This window comes from Eptesicus fuscus, chromosome 12, assembly GCF_027574615.1.
Source record: "Eptesicus fuscus isolate TK198812 chromosome 12, DD_ASM_mEF_20220401, whole genome shotgun sequence".
Classification (NCBI taxonomy): Eukaryota; Metazoa; Chordata; class Mammalia; order Chiroptera; family Vespertilionidae; genus Eptesicus; species Eptesicus fuscus.
In genome coordinates this window covers 34,357,553-34,376,277 of record NC_072484.1, presented here as the reverse complement: position 1 = coordinate 34,376,277, position 18,725 = coordinate 34,357,553, and the positions used below count along the sequence as shown (strand labels likewise).

At 41.1% G+C, this 18,725-nt stretch overlaps 1 protein-coding gene across 2 annotated transcripts; it reads left to right on the top strand.

Moving 5' to 3' along the window:
• The first annotated feature begins 1,043 nt into the window (after positions 1 to 1,043).
• Positions 1,044 to 18,316, top strand: EIF2S2 (eukaryotic translation initiation factor 2 subunit beta). 2 transcript variants are annotated; one of them, XM_008149719.3, is made up of 9 exons: positions 1,044 to 1,197; positions 6,110 to 6,287; positions 7,644 to 7,747; positions 11,231 to 11,366; positions 12,022 to 12,122; positions 12,719 to 12,867; positions 13,716 to 13,772; positions 17,108 to 17,193; positions 17,844 to 18,316. In XM_008149719.3, the coding sequence occupies exons 1-9, from the start codon at positions 1,183 to 1,185 to the stop codon at positions 18,017 to 18,019; spliced, it is 1,002 nt and encodes a 333-aa protein (XP_008147941.1). In that variant the 5' UTR covers positions 1,044 to 1,182; the 3' UTR covers positions 18,020 to 18,316. The 2 variants fall into 2 exon arrangements, with proteins under 2 accessions (XP_008147941.1, XP_028013714.1); XM_028157913.2 differs by lacking the exon at positions 13,716 to 13,772.
• The last annotated feature ends 409 nt before the right edge of the window (positions 18,317 to 18,725 follow it).

Sequence of the window (18,725 nt, the reverse complement as noted above, 5' to 3'; positions counted from 1 at the left end):
GTTAATCCTCATCTGAGGATATTTTTCCATTGTTTTTTTTTGTTTGTTTGTTTTTTTTTTTTTTTTAGGGAGAGTGGAAGAGAGAGGGAAAGACAGAGAAACATTTATGTGAGAGAAACACATTGATTGGTTGCCTCCGGACTGGGAAAGAGCCTGCAACGGAGCTACCTGCCCTTGACTGGAATCAAACCCGGGACCCTTTGGTACACAGGCCGCGCTCTACCCACTGAGCCACACTGGCTAGTGCTCCAGCACCCTCTAGAGATGCCCACTGTTCCTCATGCCGTGTCTCCCCGCCTTGCAGGAAACAAGCACAACTTTGTTCAACTACAGGTGTGTTCTCGGCGGTCTTTGGGTGGAGGGCAGTGACACGCTGAGAGCTCCCTAAAGGGTAGATGCTATTATTATGCCTCAAGGGAACTGCACGATGCACCCAGCGCGTTCCAGCAGAGACTTCATAAACAAGTAGTTGTGAGGTTCCCGCCCGCCCGCTCTTGCCAGGCCGTTTCTCCTCAGGGTACGTCTTTTCTCTTTGGTTTGCGACCTCCCAAGTTGAAATCCAACATGTTAGGTTAAATTTCCCATGAAGTAAAACCCCCTAGTGAGGTGAGTACCTCCAGCTCCCATTTAGAGTTCCTCAAACACTAAAACACCCCCAAAGAGGCACGGTAGAAGTAATAGGAAAATTAAAGCCCCAACGGGTCCATATTACGGTTTTTATCCCTCACCCTAACCCAGGAGAAATGGCCCTGAATCCACTGTACAAGCAGACTCGCCACTCCGCGAAAGATGAGGTAAAAGTCACCACAGGCAAAACCGAACCTTCCTGGAAGTCTTCCTCAGACGTCACGCACAGGATTGGGTCGCGGCGAGGCCGCCGTGCAATTGCCCGCCTCCTCTGAGGGGACTACAAGTCCCGGCGTGTCTCGAGATGCGGCGTCGCCGCGTAACTCGCGCCAGACAGCGCGTTAGGGCAGCTCCTCCGCGCGCCTGCGCCGTGACGGGCTCTGCGCAGGCGCATTTTCAACGCTTGGGAGTCGAGGGCGGGGTATCATCCCTTTCGCTGATGCAAGAGCCTAGTGCGGTTGTGGGAGAGGTGTCGGCGAGATCTGTACCGCGGCTGAGGCCTGGGGCTAACCTGTCCGACTTCTCGTCCGTGCGGAGCCTACTCGAGCCGCAGCCATGTCCGGAGACGAGGTGAGGGCCTGACCCTGGCGTTAAGGCTGGGGACTGAGGCGGGGAGCCGAACCCATCCCCGTGTGGGAGACCGAGTCTGCGGCCTAGCGGCCGGCCGCCATGTGGGACAGCCGGGCCTAGGCGGCCCGGAGCAGTAGAGCCGGCGAGGACTCCGGAGCCGCGGTCTTAGCCGCGTCCCGCTCTCCTCAGGGCGGCGGTGCTGAAGCCGGCTTTTCCGGAATGGAGAGTATTTGGAGTCGCTCACCTAGAATGGGGCTTGAATGCCGGTGAATGTCCCAACTGAACGAGATTGGGGCTGGCGACCCCTGCATTCCTCTCGGTTTGACACTGCAGCTCCCTCCAACCCTCCTCGCCGGGCGCCGGGGGTGGCGGAGCGCCCTCGTTAAAAACTTTTGCAGGCTGCCTTTTCCTGGTCGGTATCCGCCGTTGTCCTCTCATCTGGAGCACTATTTATAAAAAAAGTCCATAGGATGAGAGGTCAAGGGGCTTCAGCCTCACAAAGTGTCTAACTTTGGAAAGTTTTAGGGTGGAGTCCCTGAGTTTTCCTTCGCGGAGTTCGCAGTGACGAGAGCGGGAAGTCGGGGCCGCGAAGCTGGCTGGGCCTTTTTCTACCCTCGTGCTTGTACCTCAGCACATTTCCTCAAATCCCTCTGGCCAGATGTATCCCAGTTCATGGGAAATAAAACGGCTTAAAATAAAATTGGGTTTTAGGTGTTGTCAGTAGGTATTCATTAACACCGGTGGGAGAGTTACTGCTTCCCGGCCAGCTCTCCCCACCAAAAAAAAAAAAAAAAAAAAGGGGGGGGGGAGGCTCTTGAATTTGTAATTCATTTCTGTAAACATTCGAGTGCTTGGTCTATAGGGCCTTGGAGAGAAGGAAGAGGAGAAATCCTAGGCTTTTTGGAGCGTTGGCTTCTGAGGTAGCCCTTGAACGATCCTTGGCATTTCCTCTTGTGATGGAAAGGCTGATCTCAGGGTAAAGGGGTGGTTAAGACGACAGGTAAGAGTGCTCACAGAAAGTACACTATCCTAATTTGGGTAGCGCTAATCCCTTGAAATATGGTTAGTGGCTAGTTCATGGAGGGGTTTGAAGACCAAATTAAGGAATTTGGATTTATTCTGGAGGGGACGCCAATCTCTCATTTGATTTCCACAATAGTCCTGTAAGGTAAGTATTATTGTTAGCCCCATTTTATGGATGAGAAAACTGAGGCTTTGAGTGTTGATTCATGCCCATGATCAAATAGTAAGTGGCTGAGCCAGTAGTAAACTTCCAGATCTATGAAATATTGCCTACATCTAGGTGACCCGAGGGAGAAACTGAGTCTGAAGGTAGATGGTTCTTGCTTGGAGGTCATGGTAGACATTGCTCTGGGCTACTGTATTTCAAAAGTTCTGAGAGTGGCAGTGTTTCACGTTTGTTTTTTCTACATATTTTCTAAGCTCTTCATAACTTTTAAAAATAAAACACTTGTGTAGTACAAAGTACTGTGGGGTGCTGTGTGTGTAGTGTCTATGGTAAAGTGCTCACAAGTGATATAGGGGAGGTTAAGAGAGATCAACTAGTTTGTACAGGAGATAGAAAGAGCCATCAACAGAGAGATTTGTGGTACTGGAGGATTCAGTTTTAGCAGTGGGGTCAGGTTTTGAAGGAAGTGGAATATGGCAGAACCAGCATTCCAGTAGAGAACTTTTGGAAGCCAATAAAATATTAAGTAGCTTGGCACTTTTTAGGTCTACCAGTCCAACTTCATTTTATAGACAGGAAGCTAGGGCCCAGGGAGGTTAACTTGCCCAAGATTACACAGCAAGTGGGACTAGAACCAGCCTTTGACTTCCGCTCTGGAAGGATGTGAGGTTCTGGTTTCTCCAGTATTATTGACTAGACTAGATAAGTATTCTTAGGCCAATCCTTAATTTCTGACTACTTTACAGACAAGCAAAAATTTCTACATGGAAACAATGAAAGTAAACTGTACACAGTTCTTTTTTATTTTAGAGAAAGGAGGGAAGAGAGAGAAACATCAGTTTGCTGTCCCACTTATCTATGCATTCATTGGTTGGTTCTTGCATGTGCCCTGACCAGGGGATCGAATCCACAATCTTGGCTCATAAGAACGATCCTCTAACCTACTGAGCAACCCGGCCAGGGCTGTACACATTTCTAAACCTGGTAATTAAGCCAAAATTCACCACAACATAGCCTTTTTTAACTTAGTGGAACCAAGACCTTTAAAAAGCAGTATTTGAGAAATATGGGTGATGCCTGTAAGGAAAAATCCTCTAATCTGTAGGCATTCATTATTTTCCAGACCAATTTTTTAAAAGTGCTGTCAATAGTTAAGATTGCTTATTACTAGATCCCGTTTACCAAGTGTCAGAACATTGGGTTTTCATACAACACAGTAAGGTGGTTTGCAAAAGAAGCTAAAGAAGTTTCTGACTTAAAAATGGAATGTGTGTTGTACTAAGTGTATAGAATGCACAAGAATATAAAGAGAAATAAAAATCTAGAATCCTATCACTTAGAGATAACAACAGTCTTATGTTGCTTTTCAGTCTTAAAAAGCAATTTTTTCAATCAAGACCAACATACCTTGTGGTTTGGGGGAGGTCTGCTTTGGGCACTGCGTTAGGATGCCTGGTTTCCTTATTTTTAACTCTGAGAGGTGGTGTGAATAAAATGAGGGGATGAGTGTGTCTTAAGTATCCAGAGTCAGTAATTAAGAGAGATATTAATTATTTCAGTGTGTAATTCCTGCAGTTTCAAACCCTTTACAAGGCTACAAATAAACTGTTAACCTATAGGCTAAATACGAATGTTTTTCAGAGGATAAGGCCCTTGTGAGGCTGTCCTCTTTTGATTTCAGGACCCCTCTCATCTTTGGTCTGTCATGCTGAGTAATAATAAAATGTAATTATTATTCCAGGGTAGTTGCTACTTGGAAAAAAAGCAATAAATGAATCGTAAGCCCTGCCAGACAACCGAACTTATAGTATCTGGAGTGCTCTGTCCTTTTGCCAAATCTCCATATCTCAGGAGTGCGTATGAACTGTAGCTACCTCCTTGGACATTCCATGTAGGGTCACCTATGGCTTTGTAGGTCAGCAGTGGGGAACTCTTTTCTCCTGGTTCTTCTTTAAGTTTGCCAAATTAAGTTCTTCAGACTGACTGCATTTCAGAATTACTCATTTATACAGTTAGGTCCTTCTTAAGATAAGAGAGGATAATTGAGATGAGGCTATATCAGTTTCCAGAATATCTTGCAGGTCCTTCTCTATCGAGTGAGTACGATACCAAACCTACCTTATTATAGACCACAGTTTGGTTTCATTGTAGCTCAGTTTCCTTAATGTACTTAGGACATAAAGAAATTTAAGCCCTGGCTGGTGTGGTTCTGTGGTTAGAGTGTCAGCCTGTGCACCGAAGGGTCTCGGGTTCGATTCCCGGTCAAGGCCATGTACCTGGGTTGCGGGTTTGATGTTCAATCGGGTGTGGAGAGGGCAAGAACTTACCTGGGGTAATAGAAGTAAGAGCAAGAGTCAGGACTTGAATTTAGTCAGTTGGGCACCAGACACTTCACTGTACTGTCATAGCATTTCATTGGGGAAAATGCTAAATTTAAGCATGATAGAATTTGGATATAAATTGGTGAGGGGCTTAAAGAAAAAAATACTTGGTATTTGAATCCAATTTTGTTCTATTTCAGTGACCTCACTCCACTCTACTGGAGTCTACCCTATATGTTGTTTAAACTGTTATGTCTAAAATACTTCATCTGGCCCTAACTGGTTTGACTCAGTGGATAGAGCGTCGATCTGTGGACTGTGGACTGAAGGGTCCCAGGTTCAATTCCGGTCAAGGGCATGTACCTTGGTTTCGGGCACATCCCCAGTAGGGGGTGTGCAAGAGGCAGCTGATCGATGTCTCACTGATATTTCCAACTCTATCCTCTTCCTTCCTCTCTGTAAAAAAATCAATAAAATATATTTTTTTAAAAATAAAATACTTCATCTGTATTTTTTTCCCCAAGTGATCAGTACAGTCTACAAGGTATTAGTTAATTTTTTTGCTTATTCTCTAATGGACATTAGATAAAAATAACCCAAGAAAACTTTTAATGTTCCAGAAATAAAAAGCAGAATAAAAGGTTATATAGAAGTTTCTCTTACTCAAATATAGATTTGCTATGTGAAGGGTTGCTGGTGGATTTCCTTAAAGGTTTGTCTGAACTTAAGGATAATATTAAAAACAAATTTTTTTATTAAGTCAAATCTTCTGGAGTAGTAACTCCAGGTTACCAACCTTAAGTAAACATGTATAATCTGCCTAGTTATTGATTTTCTCATCCACAAAATGAGGGGTGTAGCAAAGGTTATTACTAAGGTCCCTTCCCTAAATTCTGTGATTAATTCATCATAAAGTCTCCACATTTGCTCATGAAACTAAAAGTGAAGTTGCTGTACCTTGTGGTAATTTACAAATTGAAAGGTGGTGCACATGTTTAAGGAACACCCCCCTCCACTCTTATTCCATGTTTAATAGTATAAGGAGGGTTGAATGGCCTTGTTTCTAATCCTGTTTTGGTACTTGAATGCATCAAATACTCTTACTTTTTTGTTAATTCTCACCCAAGGTTATTTTTCCCATTGATTTTTAGAGAGAGTAGAAGGGAGGAATGGATGGATGGAGAGAGAGAAGCATTGATGTGAGAGAGGCACATCGATTGGTTGCCTCCCACATGCAAATCAAACCCGTGACTTCTCAGTGTCTGGGCCCATGCTCTGACCACTGAGAAACACGTTGGGCTAGAGCAAAATACTCTTAATTTTAAGCATGTCTTTTGAGAATACAGCATAGTTGGAGTGTGAAAACAATCACTTGGTCCCTTCTTTATTGTCTTTTAAACAGATGATTTTTGATCCTACTATGAGCAAGAAGAAAAAGAAGAAGAAGAAGCCTTTTATGTTAGATGAGGAAGGGGATGCCCAGACAGAAGAAACTCAACCCTCAGAAACAAAAGAAGTGGAGCCAGAGCCCACTGAGGACAAAGATGTAGAGGCTGATGAAGAGGACAGTAGGAAAAAAGGTGAGTGATAGGTGTGAGAGAGGAACTCTTTTGCTGAAAGGCCTATTTCTCTTCCATTGTGTTTTGGATTTTGTGCATACATTGACCCCTCAGTCTGATAAGGCTATTCCAGTGGAAGTTGAGGCCATCGACAGTCTGTGGGCACTGGACCTTGCCAAATTCCAGGAAAATTCCTACTGAATCCACAAGTGGCTACACCTTGTCATTCCAGGGCTGATTTTCCAGACTAACCTGTCAGGTCTCTTTTTGTATTTTAATGGTGATTGTATTTGAGTGTAGGCAGAAAGAAATATGACCAAGATAGGTAGTTATGTGTCTTAGCAAGTCTGAAAACATATAGAAGAAATTATAATTATTTAAAAAGTGTTTCAGTTTAGACACCAGCATTAATTATTCACTTTTGTGCTTTGACAAAGATAATTATTTATTAGAAATAAGTGATTCCGTAAACATAATGTCTTGAATATAAGACACTACTGTAGATAGAGAGAACTGACATTCAGTGAACTTCCATCATGTACTAAGCATCTTATATGTAATTAAAACAAACTTGGAAAATAAGTCATTCTTGCAATAAGACAAAATGAATTCATAAATAGCTCCTTGAAAAAAATGTTGTAGCAGAGGGATCCTAAAATATTTCTAGTGTACAACAGTATAGGACAAATGGAAAATTTATTGAACATAACCCAATATTACTCAGTAATGGTAGATAAAATTCATTTTATTCATGTTAAGAGCCTCATTTGATGAATGTGAAATACTTTATAAGGCCTTTTGTTGATTGATTAACAAGTAGAGCTAGGCACTAGGATATAGGTGAACAAGGCATATTATCTATTAGTATCATCTCCCTTTACCTATTAGGAAGATAGATAAGCAAGCCAGTAAGTACCTCCTTTGGAATGACAGAAGATACTATTGAAGCACCTTGGGGGCATCCAATTGGAGGAAAGGGATAGATAGGCTTAGAAAAGGCTTCTTGGTGGAAGTAACTCTTAACAAGATCCTGTAAGAGTTATGTGGCAGAGTCCATGGCAAGGGCTGGAGGTGAGAGACCACAGGCATTGCTAAAGTGGAAGTACTTCATTTGGGCTGGAACCAGGGATTAAGGTATGGGAGATGAGATGTTAGCAGAAGTAGAGAGAGAAAGCTGGGGGGGGGGCCTTGGAAATTGTGTTAAAACCCTGACTTTGTCTTGGGAACAGTGAGGCATGATACGATCAGATACATAAATGTTCTCTATGGCTTTCTAATGAGGTTTTCCCTTAATTACTAGCTTAAATGTTGGTTTATCTCATAATTGGATGCTTTGCCTTCTGTTTGTTGTTAATAATCTTAATTACGTCTTTTTAGATGCCTCTGATGATCTAGATGACTTGAACTTCTTTAATCAAAAGAAAAAGAAGAAAAAAACAAAAAAGATATTTGATATTGATGAGGCGGAAGAAGGTGTAAAGGTAGTATTGCTTTCTTATTGAAGGTAAAATTTGACCTCTTGAAAGGTTGCTCAATGGCTGATGTTTCTCCCTCTTTGTTTCATCTCTTACTGGCTTTGCTTTTGTTAAGTACTTAATCACACTGTTAAGGTCATTATGTCTGATTAAGGTATTTTAAAGGGATTATGATGAAAAGGAATGTAAATTTAGGTTTTATGTATTTTATTGTGGGTCTGTAAAATGATTACAAAACCAGAGGCCTGGTGCACAGATTCTGCACTGGTGTGGTCCTTTGGCATGGCCCGTGAAGATCAGGCCGAAACACAGCTGCCACCGCTTGGTAGGCTCGCTGCTGCTCCACTGTGGTCTGGCTGCTGTGGCGGCCAGCGGTGAGCCCTGCGTCTGGCACCTATCAGTCAGCTGAGCAGCGCTCCCACTGTGGGAGCACACTGACCACCAGGGGGCAGCTCCTATAGATGCCCCTTGTCATTAACTAGACTGCGATTGGCTGAGTAAAAGATCTGTATCTATAAAAGGCTAATATGCAAAGTGTCCCCTCAGGAGTTCAACCGGGAGTTTGATCGCTTGCTATGACGTGTGCTGACCACCAGGGGGTGTCATGGAACAAAGGAAGGCCTCGGTCGGCAGCTGGAAGGCCCCATTTGGCCCTGATCGCTGGCCAGACCTAGGGACCCTACCCGTGCATGAATTTTGTGCACCGGGCCTCTAGTATTTCATTAAGTGAGAAATCTGTGAAGCACATACTCTCTTGTTAAACTTTGGTGGCATGTTGAAGATACACACATTTATGTGTCACCTGAGCCACCAAGACTGTATGTGTACCTCTGAGCACCAACCTGTGGTGGTTGTGCCTGATGATCTTATGGCCTGTGGGAGAACCAGAGCACTCAGGCTGTTTTTATGGAGTTCTCTGATCTTGTAGGTTCTCTTAATACTAGATGGATTTCCAATATAAATATCGTAGAATTCTTTTGAATAAGTACAGTAGATACATGGGTGGATAGTTAGGTGAATGGAATCGATGGAGGGATGAACTGAAAGTCTGCTCTTAAAGATCCCATTTTGTGTCCTCGACCCAAACGGTAAAGTTTATTTGCTCAAACTTAAGTAAACAAGGTATGTCCCAAATGTAGCAGGAAATGTATACTGTATAGTAATTTATTGCATTTTGGAAATAGTGTCACAGTTTCCACGACTTGGTTAATTCATTGAGTCATCAGACATTGTGTACTAACTGCTAAGGTACTGAAATAAGATATTTTCCCCATTTTCAAGATAATTTAGAACAAGACCATTTTACCTGGATTTATCTTATTTTCTCCTTGTTTGGGGATTCTCTTCCTACTATTGCAGGGAAATTGAGAAAGAGAGATGCTCAAATTTTACTGAACAAGTGAGGTTTAAATATCCTGGATAACAAAGTGACACATCAGAGATGTATCACAGAAAATCTTGGTTGTTTCCTCTGGTTAGTAGCTTTTGTCCTGTAGAGTTACTTACATAAGCTCTATCTACTCTTACTAAGTGCTTGAATACTTTTTTCTCTGTTATTGAAGTCATAACATAAGAGTTTATTACCAATATCTTTATCAGTGAGGGCATGGACGTTAACTTGTAGGTGATGTGTTTTTAAAATCTTGGGTTGCTCTCCTATCTGAATTTTCAGACCATCACAGGGCTTTTGAAAAAAATACTACGATTCTCTTCCTTTCACTAGGACTGACTTAGCCTCGGCTTGGAAGTAGATCTTACTGGGATAAAATAAATAATAGAATAAGACTAGAAAGCTGGCTGGTATGTGCTAATTTATATTTGGCATATCTGAGTTTCTCATTTATTGACTGTCATCTTAGAGCAGTGATGGCGAACCTATGACATGCGTGTCAGCACTGACACGCATAGCCATTTGTGATGACACGCGGCCGCTGAGGCGGCCGCATGCCGAGGATGAAACATTTGCTGCTCCTGAGGATGAAACATTTGTGAAATAATGTTTTTTCCTCCAAGTGACACACTACCCGAGTTATGCTCAGTTTTTTGGCGAAGTTTGACACACCAAGCTCAAAAGGTTGCCCATCACTGTTTTAGAGACTAGGTTAATAACTGTTTTTTTATTTGTGTATTATCCAGCTAATACACATGGGTTGATTGGTCTTTAATGGCCAAATGTGGCACCAAGACCACACAGCTGGATGTGGGATCTTAGAGCTGAACTTCATTTACTCCCAACTATTTAAACTTTTCTGCTGATAAGATTTCTGAAATTACTATAGCCATTGTGAGACTAGTTCAGTTGTCAGCACACAAAAATAGATATTGATAGGTAATGTTGACAGCACATTTCAGGGCAGGGAGCTGGATAAGCTCATGAAAGGAGGGAGAGATTGGAGACTGAGACTGGCTCTTCTTGGGGGTTTATGACTAATTTCTGGGCTGTGATAGGCCCTATTTTCATCTATGACTATAGCAACTAATCTTGGGATCAACCTTTACCTTGTCTCCATTCATTCATGTGATCCTAATTCTCCATGGGTTCTGCCTTTCCCTTCTTTAATGATGTCATCTATTGAAGTGATGCCCAAATACCTTTTTGCAGTCTGGTAGCAAGGCTGACTGTGGTATAATAAAAGATATTTAGTCTTTGTCTCTGGTTCCTGGCACATGGCTCCTAAAACCCTTAGAATCTCTGGAATGGTAAAAGTGTCAATTTTGAGATGACTGGTGGCTGGGAACTCCTGAATAGCTTCAGTATAGGTAAGAGCTGGTCATCAAAAAGATTAAGCCATGATTAGATGATTGGAATTCATATATACCCAGCCATCCTCCTCCTTTTTAACCCTCTTCCTGGGGAAGGAGGTTGGAACTTGAGTTCAATCACCAGCAGTCAGTGATTTAATTAGTTGTGACTGGCCTCTGAAGTGAGGATAGTCTTCAGGGACTGAGCCCTTAAACCTGTGGAGTCTATCACTAACTAAGGTAGTTTCAGAGTTAAAATGAATTATAGGTCACCCAGTTAGTTGGAGAGTTGAAGAATTGGTGTGGAAAAACACCATGTATTTGGTGTCAGGAGGAAAAAAACCTCCTCCTCCCACTGATTATATCAGAATACTTAGGAACTTCTTTAAAATACTCCTGACCCTTATTCCTGCTAAAGATTGTCAGTCAAAAGATTTAAGAATCTTAATAAACATTTACTAGGTGATTCTGACAGTGGCCTGGTTTGGAAACATAGATAACATATTTTTTTAAGACCCCAAGGCTGGTGAATAAAAAGAAAGGAAAAGATCCCACAGAACTGTCTCAAATTTCCAGCGTAAATGACAGGGACTCGCTGAGCCACTTTGGCTCACCTATGAGAGACATTTCTTATATGTAACTTCAGATTTGAATATTAAAATGTTTCCCTCTAAAAGGATGTCAGCCTGTGTCATTTTTTTAAAATCCTGGAATCAAAATATTAAAACTTATATCTTAATTTCTTAGGACCTTAAGATTGAAAGTGATGTTCAAGAACCAGCTGAACCAGAGGATGACCTTGACATTATGCTTGGCAATAAAAAGAAGAAAAAGAAAAATGTCAAGTTCCCAGATGAGGATGAAATTCTAGAGAAAGACGAAGGTAATACTGGGGGCTCGTTACTTAGGCCTTTGGCCTAATCTCTTTGATAGGTGGGCTCCTCTTTTATTTTATTTTGACCCTTATTTCCACCTGATTATGGAAGCTAAAAGGAAAACAGTATCTAACTTGATGACAGTTAAAGATTTCATGGGGGTAGAATTTGGCAATTGTAATTTTACTAAATCATGCAGCTTCAGGTGATTGGAAAAATTACTGTAACTGAATTTTAAATGTTGAAAAAATTTTTTTCATTTTGTTAAAAGTGCTGTTTTATTAGTTTCTAAGTGCCATAGGGTCTTTAAAGAACTTTACTATAGTCAGCAGATGGGTTTTTATGGATGTGAATGTTTCTTAAGTGCCTAAACAGTTGGATATTTTTTCTTCTAATTATCCCAGTGCATTATTTTATCTTGTTTGTTAAATCAAGAAATAGTTAGGTGTGTCTGTGTTATCACAAATTCTTAGAGAGATCTCTATTAAGGGTTGTTTATGAAAGACCCTGTTTTTAAGGAATGAGAGGTTATTTGTGAAACTTAATGCCTTTATGCTTGAGGCTGTTTTTAATGTAGTTCTGGGAGGGAAGACAAATGTCTTTGATACTTTCATTTCTCTAGATCTGCCTCTACCCCTCATTCTTAGTCTTTGTTATCTGTAGCTTTAGAAGATGAAGACAGCAAAAAAGATGATGGTATCTCATTCAGTAACCAGACAGGCCCTGCTTGGGCAGGCTCAGAAAGAGACTACACGTATGAGGAGGTAAGACAGATTCTGTTACGGAAAGGGGTTAACTAGTCACTAGAACTCAAAGAAAGGCAAGATAAATGCTCGCTGAATTGGAAGGGCCATTGTACTCCAAATTGTTAGTGAAGCAGACTCAGAGGTCACGTAGCCAGTGTATAGCATTGCCTGCTGCCCTCATGTGGGACAGCCAGTGTGGCAGTCATTATAGTACTCACTGTTCCCGTCTGAATCTGTGAACATGGAGATAGAGCCCCTGGAATGGGAGGGGGAGCAGTGGAGAGAGGAATTGGCTAATTTGGGATCAGGATAGTATGGAGTTTGCTTATTTGGGCTTTCCTGAATCTTATTCTTGATTGTATCAGATACTTTCCTATAGAAACACCAGAGTTAGTAGGGGTTTATTCATTCATTAACTTTGAACAAGGAATTGAGCATTCATAATGGACCAGGTCCTGGTTGAGAATTGAGTCCTGCACTCAAGGAGCTCCCAGAATGTAGAGTGATGTGTGTATTTAATAAAAAGTGAAGTTTGCTTAAAGGTAAAGCAAAGATTCCAGTATACTCCTCTGCTGTTAATAAGAATGTACACGAATACCACTTTATCTCTATAGCTACTGAATCGAGTGTTCAACATCATGAGGGAAAAGAATCCAGATATGGTTGCTGGAGAGAAAAGGAAATTTGTCATGAAACCTCCACAGGTCGTCCGAGTAGGAACCAAGAAAACTTCTTTTGTCAACTTTACAGATATTTGTAAACTGTAAGTTCGTTAATGGAGAATCTCCATTCCAAATACCAAATTTTCAGTGATGTTTACGTTAAAGGACTTCATTGCAGGTAGAAAGAGTATGCACAGTTGTCGAAGTTGGGTTAAGGAAAGTCAGAGTTCAAATATATTACTTCTTCCTACTTACAGGTCTCAGGGCTTGTATTATCAGACATCCAGAGGTCAGAGAAGCAAACTCATGCTGATGCATGAGAATGGATCCAGATGGAGTGAAGAGTGTAGAGGCTAAATGTACTCCTCAGACAGGAGCTTGGCCAACCCAGGGAGGTAGAAAAGCTTTTGAGGCTGGGGTGGGCTTGCCAAGCAAATGAGCTCAGGGAAAACAGCTAAATTTGGTGTGCCTCTTCCTCAGATGGACATTGTCAAGACAAAGCTTTTTAAATTACCATCACATTCCATGCCTCTCACCCACAAGTATCCTATTGCCCAGGTTTGGTGTATTTGACGTTTTGGCACAGTTACTTCATATCTTTTTACTTCTTTAAAAGAGGGTTTTACAGTTAACAATTAAAGCCATTGTTTGTAACTCTTTCATCTTCCTTCCCAGAAAAAGATGTTACTTTCTAAAGTTGTTTACCTTTTCTATCCAGGTTTATAGACATTTACTCATAGGTATGTACAGTATTTATAAATAACTTGCAATATTATTTTATGGTCTTTAAAATGTATTACATATCTTTTATTTCAGAGTTTGATGAACTGTGCACTAAAGTTCACCTAATAGCAGAATAGTCACAAATTGAAACAGTGAACAAGTTGGTTTTTAAAAGTTTGGTTAGTTTTCCATGGAGAATAGTTTATATATTCTACTTTCTTTTTAGATTACATCGTCAGCCCAAACATCTCCTCGCATTTTTATTGGCTGAATTGGGTACAAGGTAAGAAACAATATTTGCATTTATATATACACTAAGTGGCCAGATTATTATGATCTCTGAACGCATAATAATCTGGCCACTCAGTGTACCGTATTTTCCGGCATATAAGATGACTTTTTAACCCAGGAAAATCTATACGCCCAGTCGTCTTATACACCGGAAAATACGGTATATCCTATATAATAAAAGGCTAATACACAAATTGCCCCCTCGACCAGGAATTCGACCTGCAGGCAGGCTGGCCAACTGCCCATGTCCCCTCCCCTGGGCCAGGCTGGCCGGACCCCACACATGCACGAATTCATGCACCGGGCCTCTAATATATATATGTGTGTGTGTGTGTGTGTGTGTGTGTGTGTGTGTGTGTGTGTGTGTGTATACACATACATACATACATACATACATACATACATACATACATACACCGAGGGCCAGATTATTATGCATTCAGAGATCATAATAATCTGGCCACTCAGTGTAGTTACATACAGTATTACTGGACATTTCATAAGAACTTTTCTTAATCTGAAAAGGATATGTAACACACTTAGAAAAAATATTTCGCTGCCCTGGACAGGCGACTTGGTTGGTTGGAGCACCATCGTCCTGTGTACCAAAAGGTTACAGGTTTGGTTAGGGTCCGTATAGGAGGCAACGGATCCATCTCTCTCTCAAATAAATTAAAAAACAAAACACACACACACACAAAAAAAAACAAAAACAAAACACCAAAACACATATCCTTAAGTGAGGATAAAAAAAAGAAAAAAAATTCACCTGATTATCAGAGGAACTTCTAGGCCACTGAAAGAGGGAAGTCAACTCATTTCTGTGGGAGAGCTTGGCTGCTTGGGAATAGAGAACTGAATTAACAGTGACTCATCTGAACAGGCCTGTTGGCATACCAAAATGAGGATCATGGCACTGCTGTGTTTAGAGTTTCCTGTCATTAACTGGATTCTTAGATCTTTATGGAGCAAATATTAGATTTCAAAGGAAATTATTTTCTTAGGTCAGTATTTCTAAATTGTTAATAGGCTATTGATGAAATACAGCTTACTAATTGATGAGTGGCACAGGAGGAACGTTGAAACAGGGATCCATAATTAGTTACTTCCTTATCTTAAGAGCTCACCTGTTGAAGGCACCAAGCTAGTCCATCCCCATTGAATTGACCGTTCAGTGCTAGGAAGCCAACCATCTCTTTAAAAATAAGTAGATTCAGGGCATAATAAAGATGAATAACACATATTGAGCATCTTGGGTACCATTTCGGTCTTAAAACAGTTGCATGAACTGTTAGTAGAAACTAATATTAGCTGTCTTAAAGATTTGGAAACCATTTTAGTGAAGTTGTAGTTGGTCATATATATAACATGGTACAGTCAACATGCAAACTCAGATCTGCTTGTTTCTCAGGAGCTTGAGCTCTTTTAAAAGACTTAATCCTGTGCCTTGCTGGCAGTATAGAGATAACTAACGTGTTCTGCTCTCTTCCTTTTCTTGAAACTCTGTTGGAATTGGCTATACTTGCTGTGGGGTTAAGGAGTAGTTTACTTGACTAGTGGTAGATATGTTGTAAAAGAATTATGTTTTAAATGTAAATTATATAATTGTTGCTTTTTTTTTTTTTTAAGGCCACCAAAAATTTTGGTTGCCTTCCCCCGCAAAAAATTGGGAGAGATCATTGCTTATTTTTAACTTGTATAAATTAATGAAGGAGTAAAAGTAGCAGTATTTTCCCTACTTCTTAGAATAATTTCTTAAGCGGTGGGATAAATTATAACAAGTTGTGAACCAGTGAACTTAAGGTCAGTGGACTTAATATAAGGTTGAAAAAAGTCAATTTCTTTTGACAGTGAATGAAAAAACATTCTCTGCATCAAGTATTAGAATTCACCATAGCCTGTAGATTAAGGGTTCCAGTCCATTGAGGATAATAATAAGACTAGTTAAAGGAGAATCACAGGAGAGATTCAGTATAAAAGTCATTTAAAAAAAAAGTTTTTATTGATTTTTAGAGAGGAAGGGAGGTGGGGGGAAAGAAACATCAATAAGAGCGAGACATTGATCAGCTGCCTCCTGCATGCCCCCCACTGGCGATGGAGCCTGCAACCCTGGCATGTGCCCTGACCAGGAGTTAAAATGGTGACCTCTCAGTGCACCGGACAACGCTCAACCAACTGAGCTACACTGGCCAGGGTGCAAAAGTCATTTTTATAGTGAAATGTTGAAATTTAACACTACCTGGATGAATTTTATTCACTTTGTGATTTGTAATATTTAACAAATGTCTAGCCTAGAGCTTTGCTCTCTCAAAGTGCTTGTCATTAGCTTCTTTTGAAAAAGTTTCTCTTTTTTAAAAAAAAAGAGGGGAGAGCTAGAAACATAAATGATCAGAATCATTGATCTGCTGTCTCCTGCACGCCCTCCACTGGGGATCGAGCCTGAAACCCAGGCATGTGCCCTGACCAGGAATTGAACCGTGGACTTTCCAGTTCATGGGTCCATGGTCAACCACTGAGCCACACCGGCCGGGCTCAAAACTTTTTAAGTACTATTGACAATATGTGGCCTGTGACTCTAACTGTACTTGAGGGGTAGAGGGATTAACAGTTTTATACAGATCTATTTCACACATTTAAAAGTACAATTCAGCCCAGCTGGTGTGGCTCAGTGGATGAGCATTGAGCTATGAATTGGGGTCAGGGTTCTCTTCCAGGTCAGGGCATATGTCCTAGGGTCGCGATCGATCCCCACAGGAGGGGGCGTGCAGGAAGCAGTTGATCAAGGATTCTCTCTCATCATTGTTGTTTCTATCCCTCTCTGAAATCAATAAAAATATATATAAAAAATAAAATAATGTACAAGTCAATGTTCACATAATTAATTGAACTAGTACCATAATCGGTTTTAGGACATTTTCAACAACTATATATGATAATCAAAATATGTATTTGGTGCTTAGAAATTTTAAAGATAGGTCTTACTTTGAACATGGTATGCATTCAGTAAAAGTGTTTTACCTTGTTGGATGAATGAGCCATCACACAGTTAAGGAAGCAATTTGTGTTTAGACTTAAAATCAATTATAAATTTGATTTGTTGCTGAAGACTTAATTGGTTGAAATTGGATTAAGTATTAGGAAATGTAGATGTGTCATCAGGTATCAACTACTTAATTAAAAATAATTTTTGAGAAACCAGGTAGTATAGCACTACTAGAATTTAACCTATGCCATTGAATATATTTTAAATTCATTGAATGTAAATATCCTGGAATTTGGTTCCCTATAGGAAAAGGCAATGATGGAGATATTTGTTTTCTTTCATAGTGGTTCTATAGATGGTAATAACCAACTTGTAATCAAAGGAAGATTCCAACAGAAACAGATAGAAAATGTTTTGAGAAGATATATCAGTAAGTGTATGATTTAATCTCAGTACATCACTCTGAAATGTTCTCATCAGGCTGTATTATTTTGGGGAGTCATTAGTTTGTAATGGAGCTGGAAAGGCTGGCCTTAAAGGATGAGGTAAAATGATAGTGATGGGGAAGTGGGGCAGGGAGGTGGCTCTTGGCCGCTGATTGGGGGTGCAGGGAGAAGGCCCAGCCAATCAAGGCTGCTGGTTGGTTCCAGGCTGAAGGCCAACCCAGAGAAAACTGTCTGCATTCAGGCCTGGTCTGCATTTATCTCCTTCATCACATAAAATTGATAAGGTCTCTTCCCACCTACCTCGGAGAGCTGTAAGGTCTTTCTTAGTGGCTCTCCTGTAGAAAAAGCACGAATAGGCAAGGCATCTGGCAAGTGTTCCTGCTTCCTTGGACATTTGAAGTCTTCCCCCGCCCACCCCCCCCACCCCCCAACCCATGGTTTAGTACCTGAAGCATCGCAGCAGGCGGCTTGTTTTCTTACCCTGGAATAGTTTAGGGATAAACTTACAAATAAGTTTAGCTAAGCTTCCTTGGTCTGGGTGCCAGCCTGGGCTTGTAGAGTTTAGTGTAGAAGTGTTTTTAGAGGAAAGAAACCACAGGCCACCAGTTAATTCTGTATGTTGCTTTTCCTGCAGAGGAATATGTCACCTGTCACACATGCCGATCACCTGACACAATCCTGCAAAAGGACACCCGACTCTATTTCTTACAGTGTGAAACTTGTCATTCTCGATGCTCTGTTGCCAGCATCAAAACCGGCTTCCAGGCTGTCACGGGCAAGCGAGCACAGCTCCGTGCCAAAGCTAACTAATTTGCTAATCACCACTGATTTTGCAAAGTGTGTTGTGGAAATTTGGCTGGACTGGTTTACCATCAGAGTGGATATACCATTGTATTAAAAAAACAAGATAGAAAAGCTGCCAAGTTCTTTGGTGTATGGCTGGTTGGTCTGAAATCCTTGCAAGATGCCGATGCTCAAGCTGTTGACATAATCATTGCCTACTTTAACAACTGTCAGAGAAACAAGATGGGGTAAGGTGGTGCTTTTTTAAAATCGTTCACAGACTTCTGTAAAATGCAAGAGAAATTAAAGTTATTATAACAGTGATTCTTTCAATTTGGTTTGTCCTTCAGTTTTCTAAAAAAAATTGTGCTTAATGAATTCAGCAAAACAGTTTGGGCCTGGGATCTGGTGAGGTTTCTGCATCCTTATCCTAAAAACGACACTGGCAGTGACTTCAGCTGGGCAGCCATTTCCTCTCAGCTTCTCCTGAGATGCATAAAGTGGACACAGCTTCCCACGAGAGGGTGGTTGGAGCATGAGATTTGGGAGGACATCCTATTTTTAGTGTCCAGGGAATGATTACATAGATATGAATTCATTTCATTACGTGAGGATTGTTGCTACTACCTCACTGCCAAGTCCTCTAGCTGTCACCATGAGGGAATACAAGGTGCTAGGTACCCTCCCTCTTTTGAATTTTCTTATTGGCCACCAAGAGAATCTTAGAAACAGC

Bases quoted from the DNA above. Each gene is read 5' to 3' on its own strand.
- EIF2S2 (XM_008149719.3), top strand. The intron at 11,367-12,021 runs GTAATACTGGGG...TGTTATCTGTAG, and splicing joins AATTCTAGAGAAAGACGAAG to CTTTAGAAGATGAAGACAGC. The intron at 12,123-12,718 runs GTAAGACAGATT...TTATCTCTATAG, and splicing joins GAGACTACACGTATGAGGAG to CTACTGAATCGAGTGTTCAA.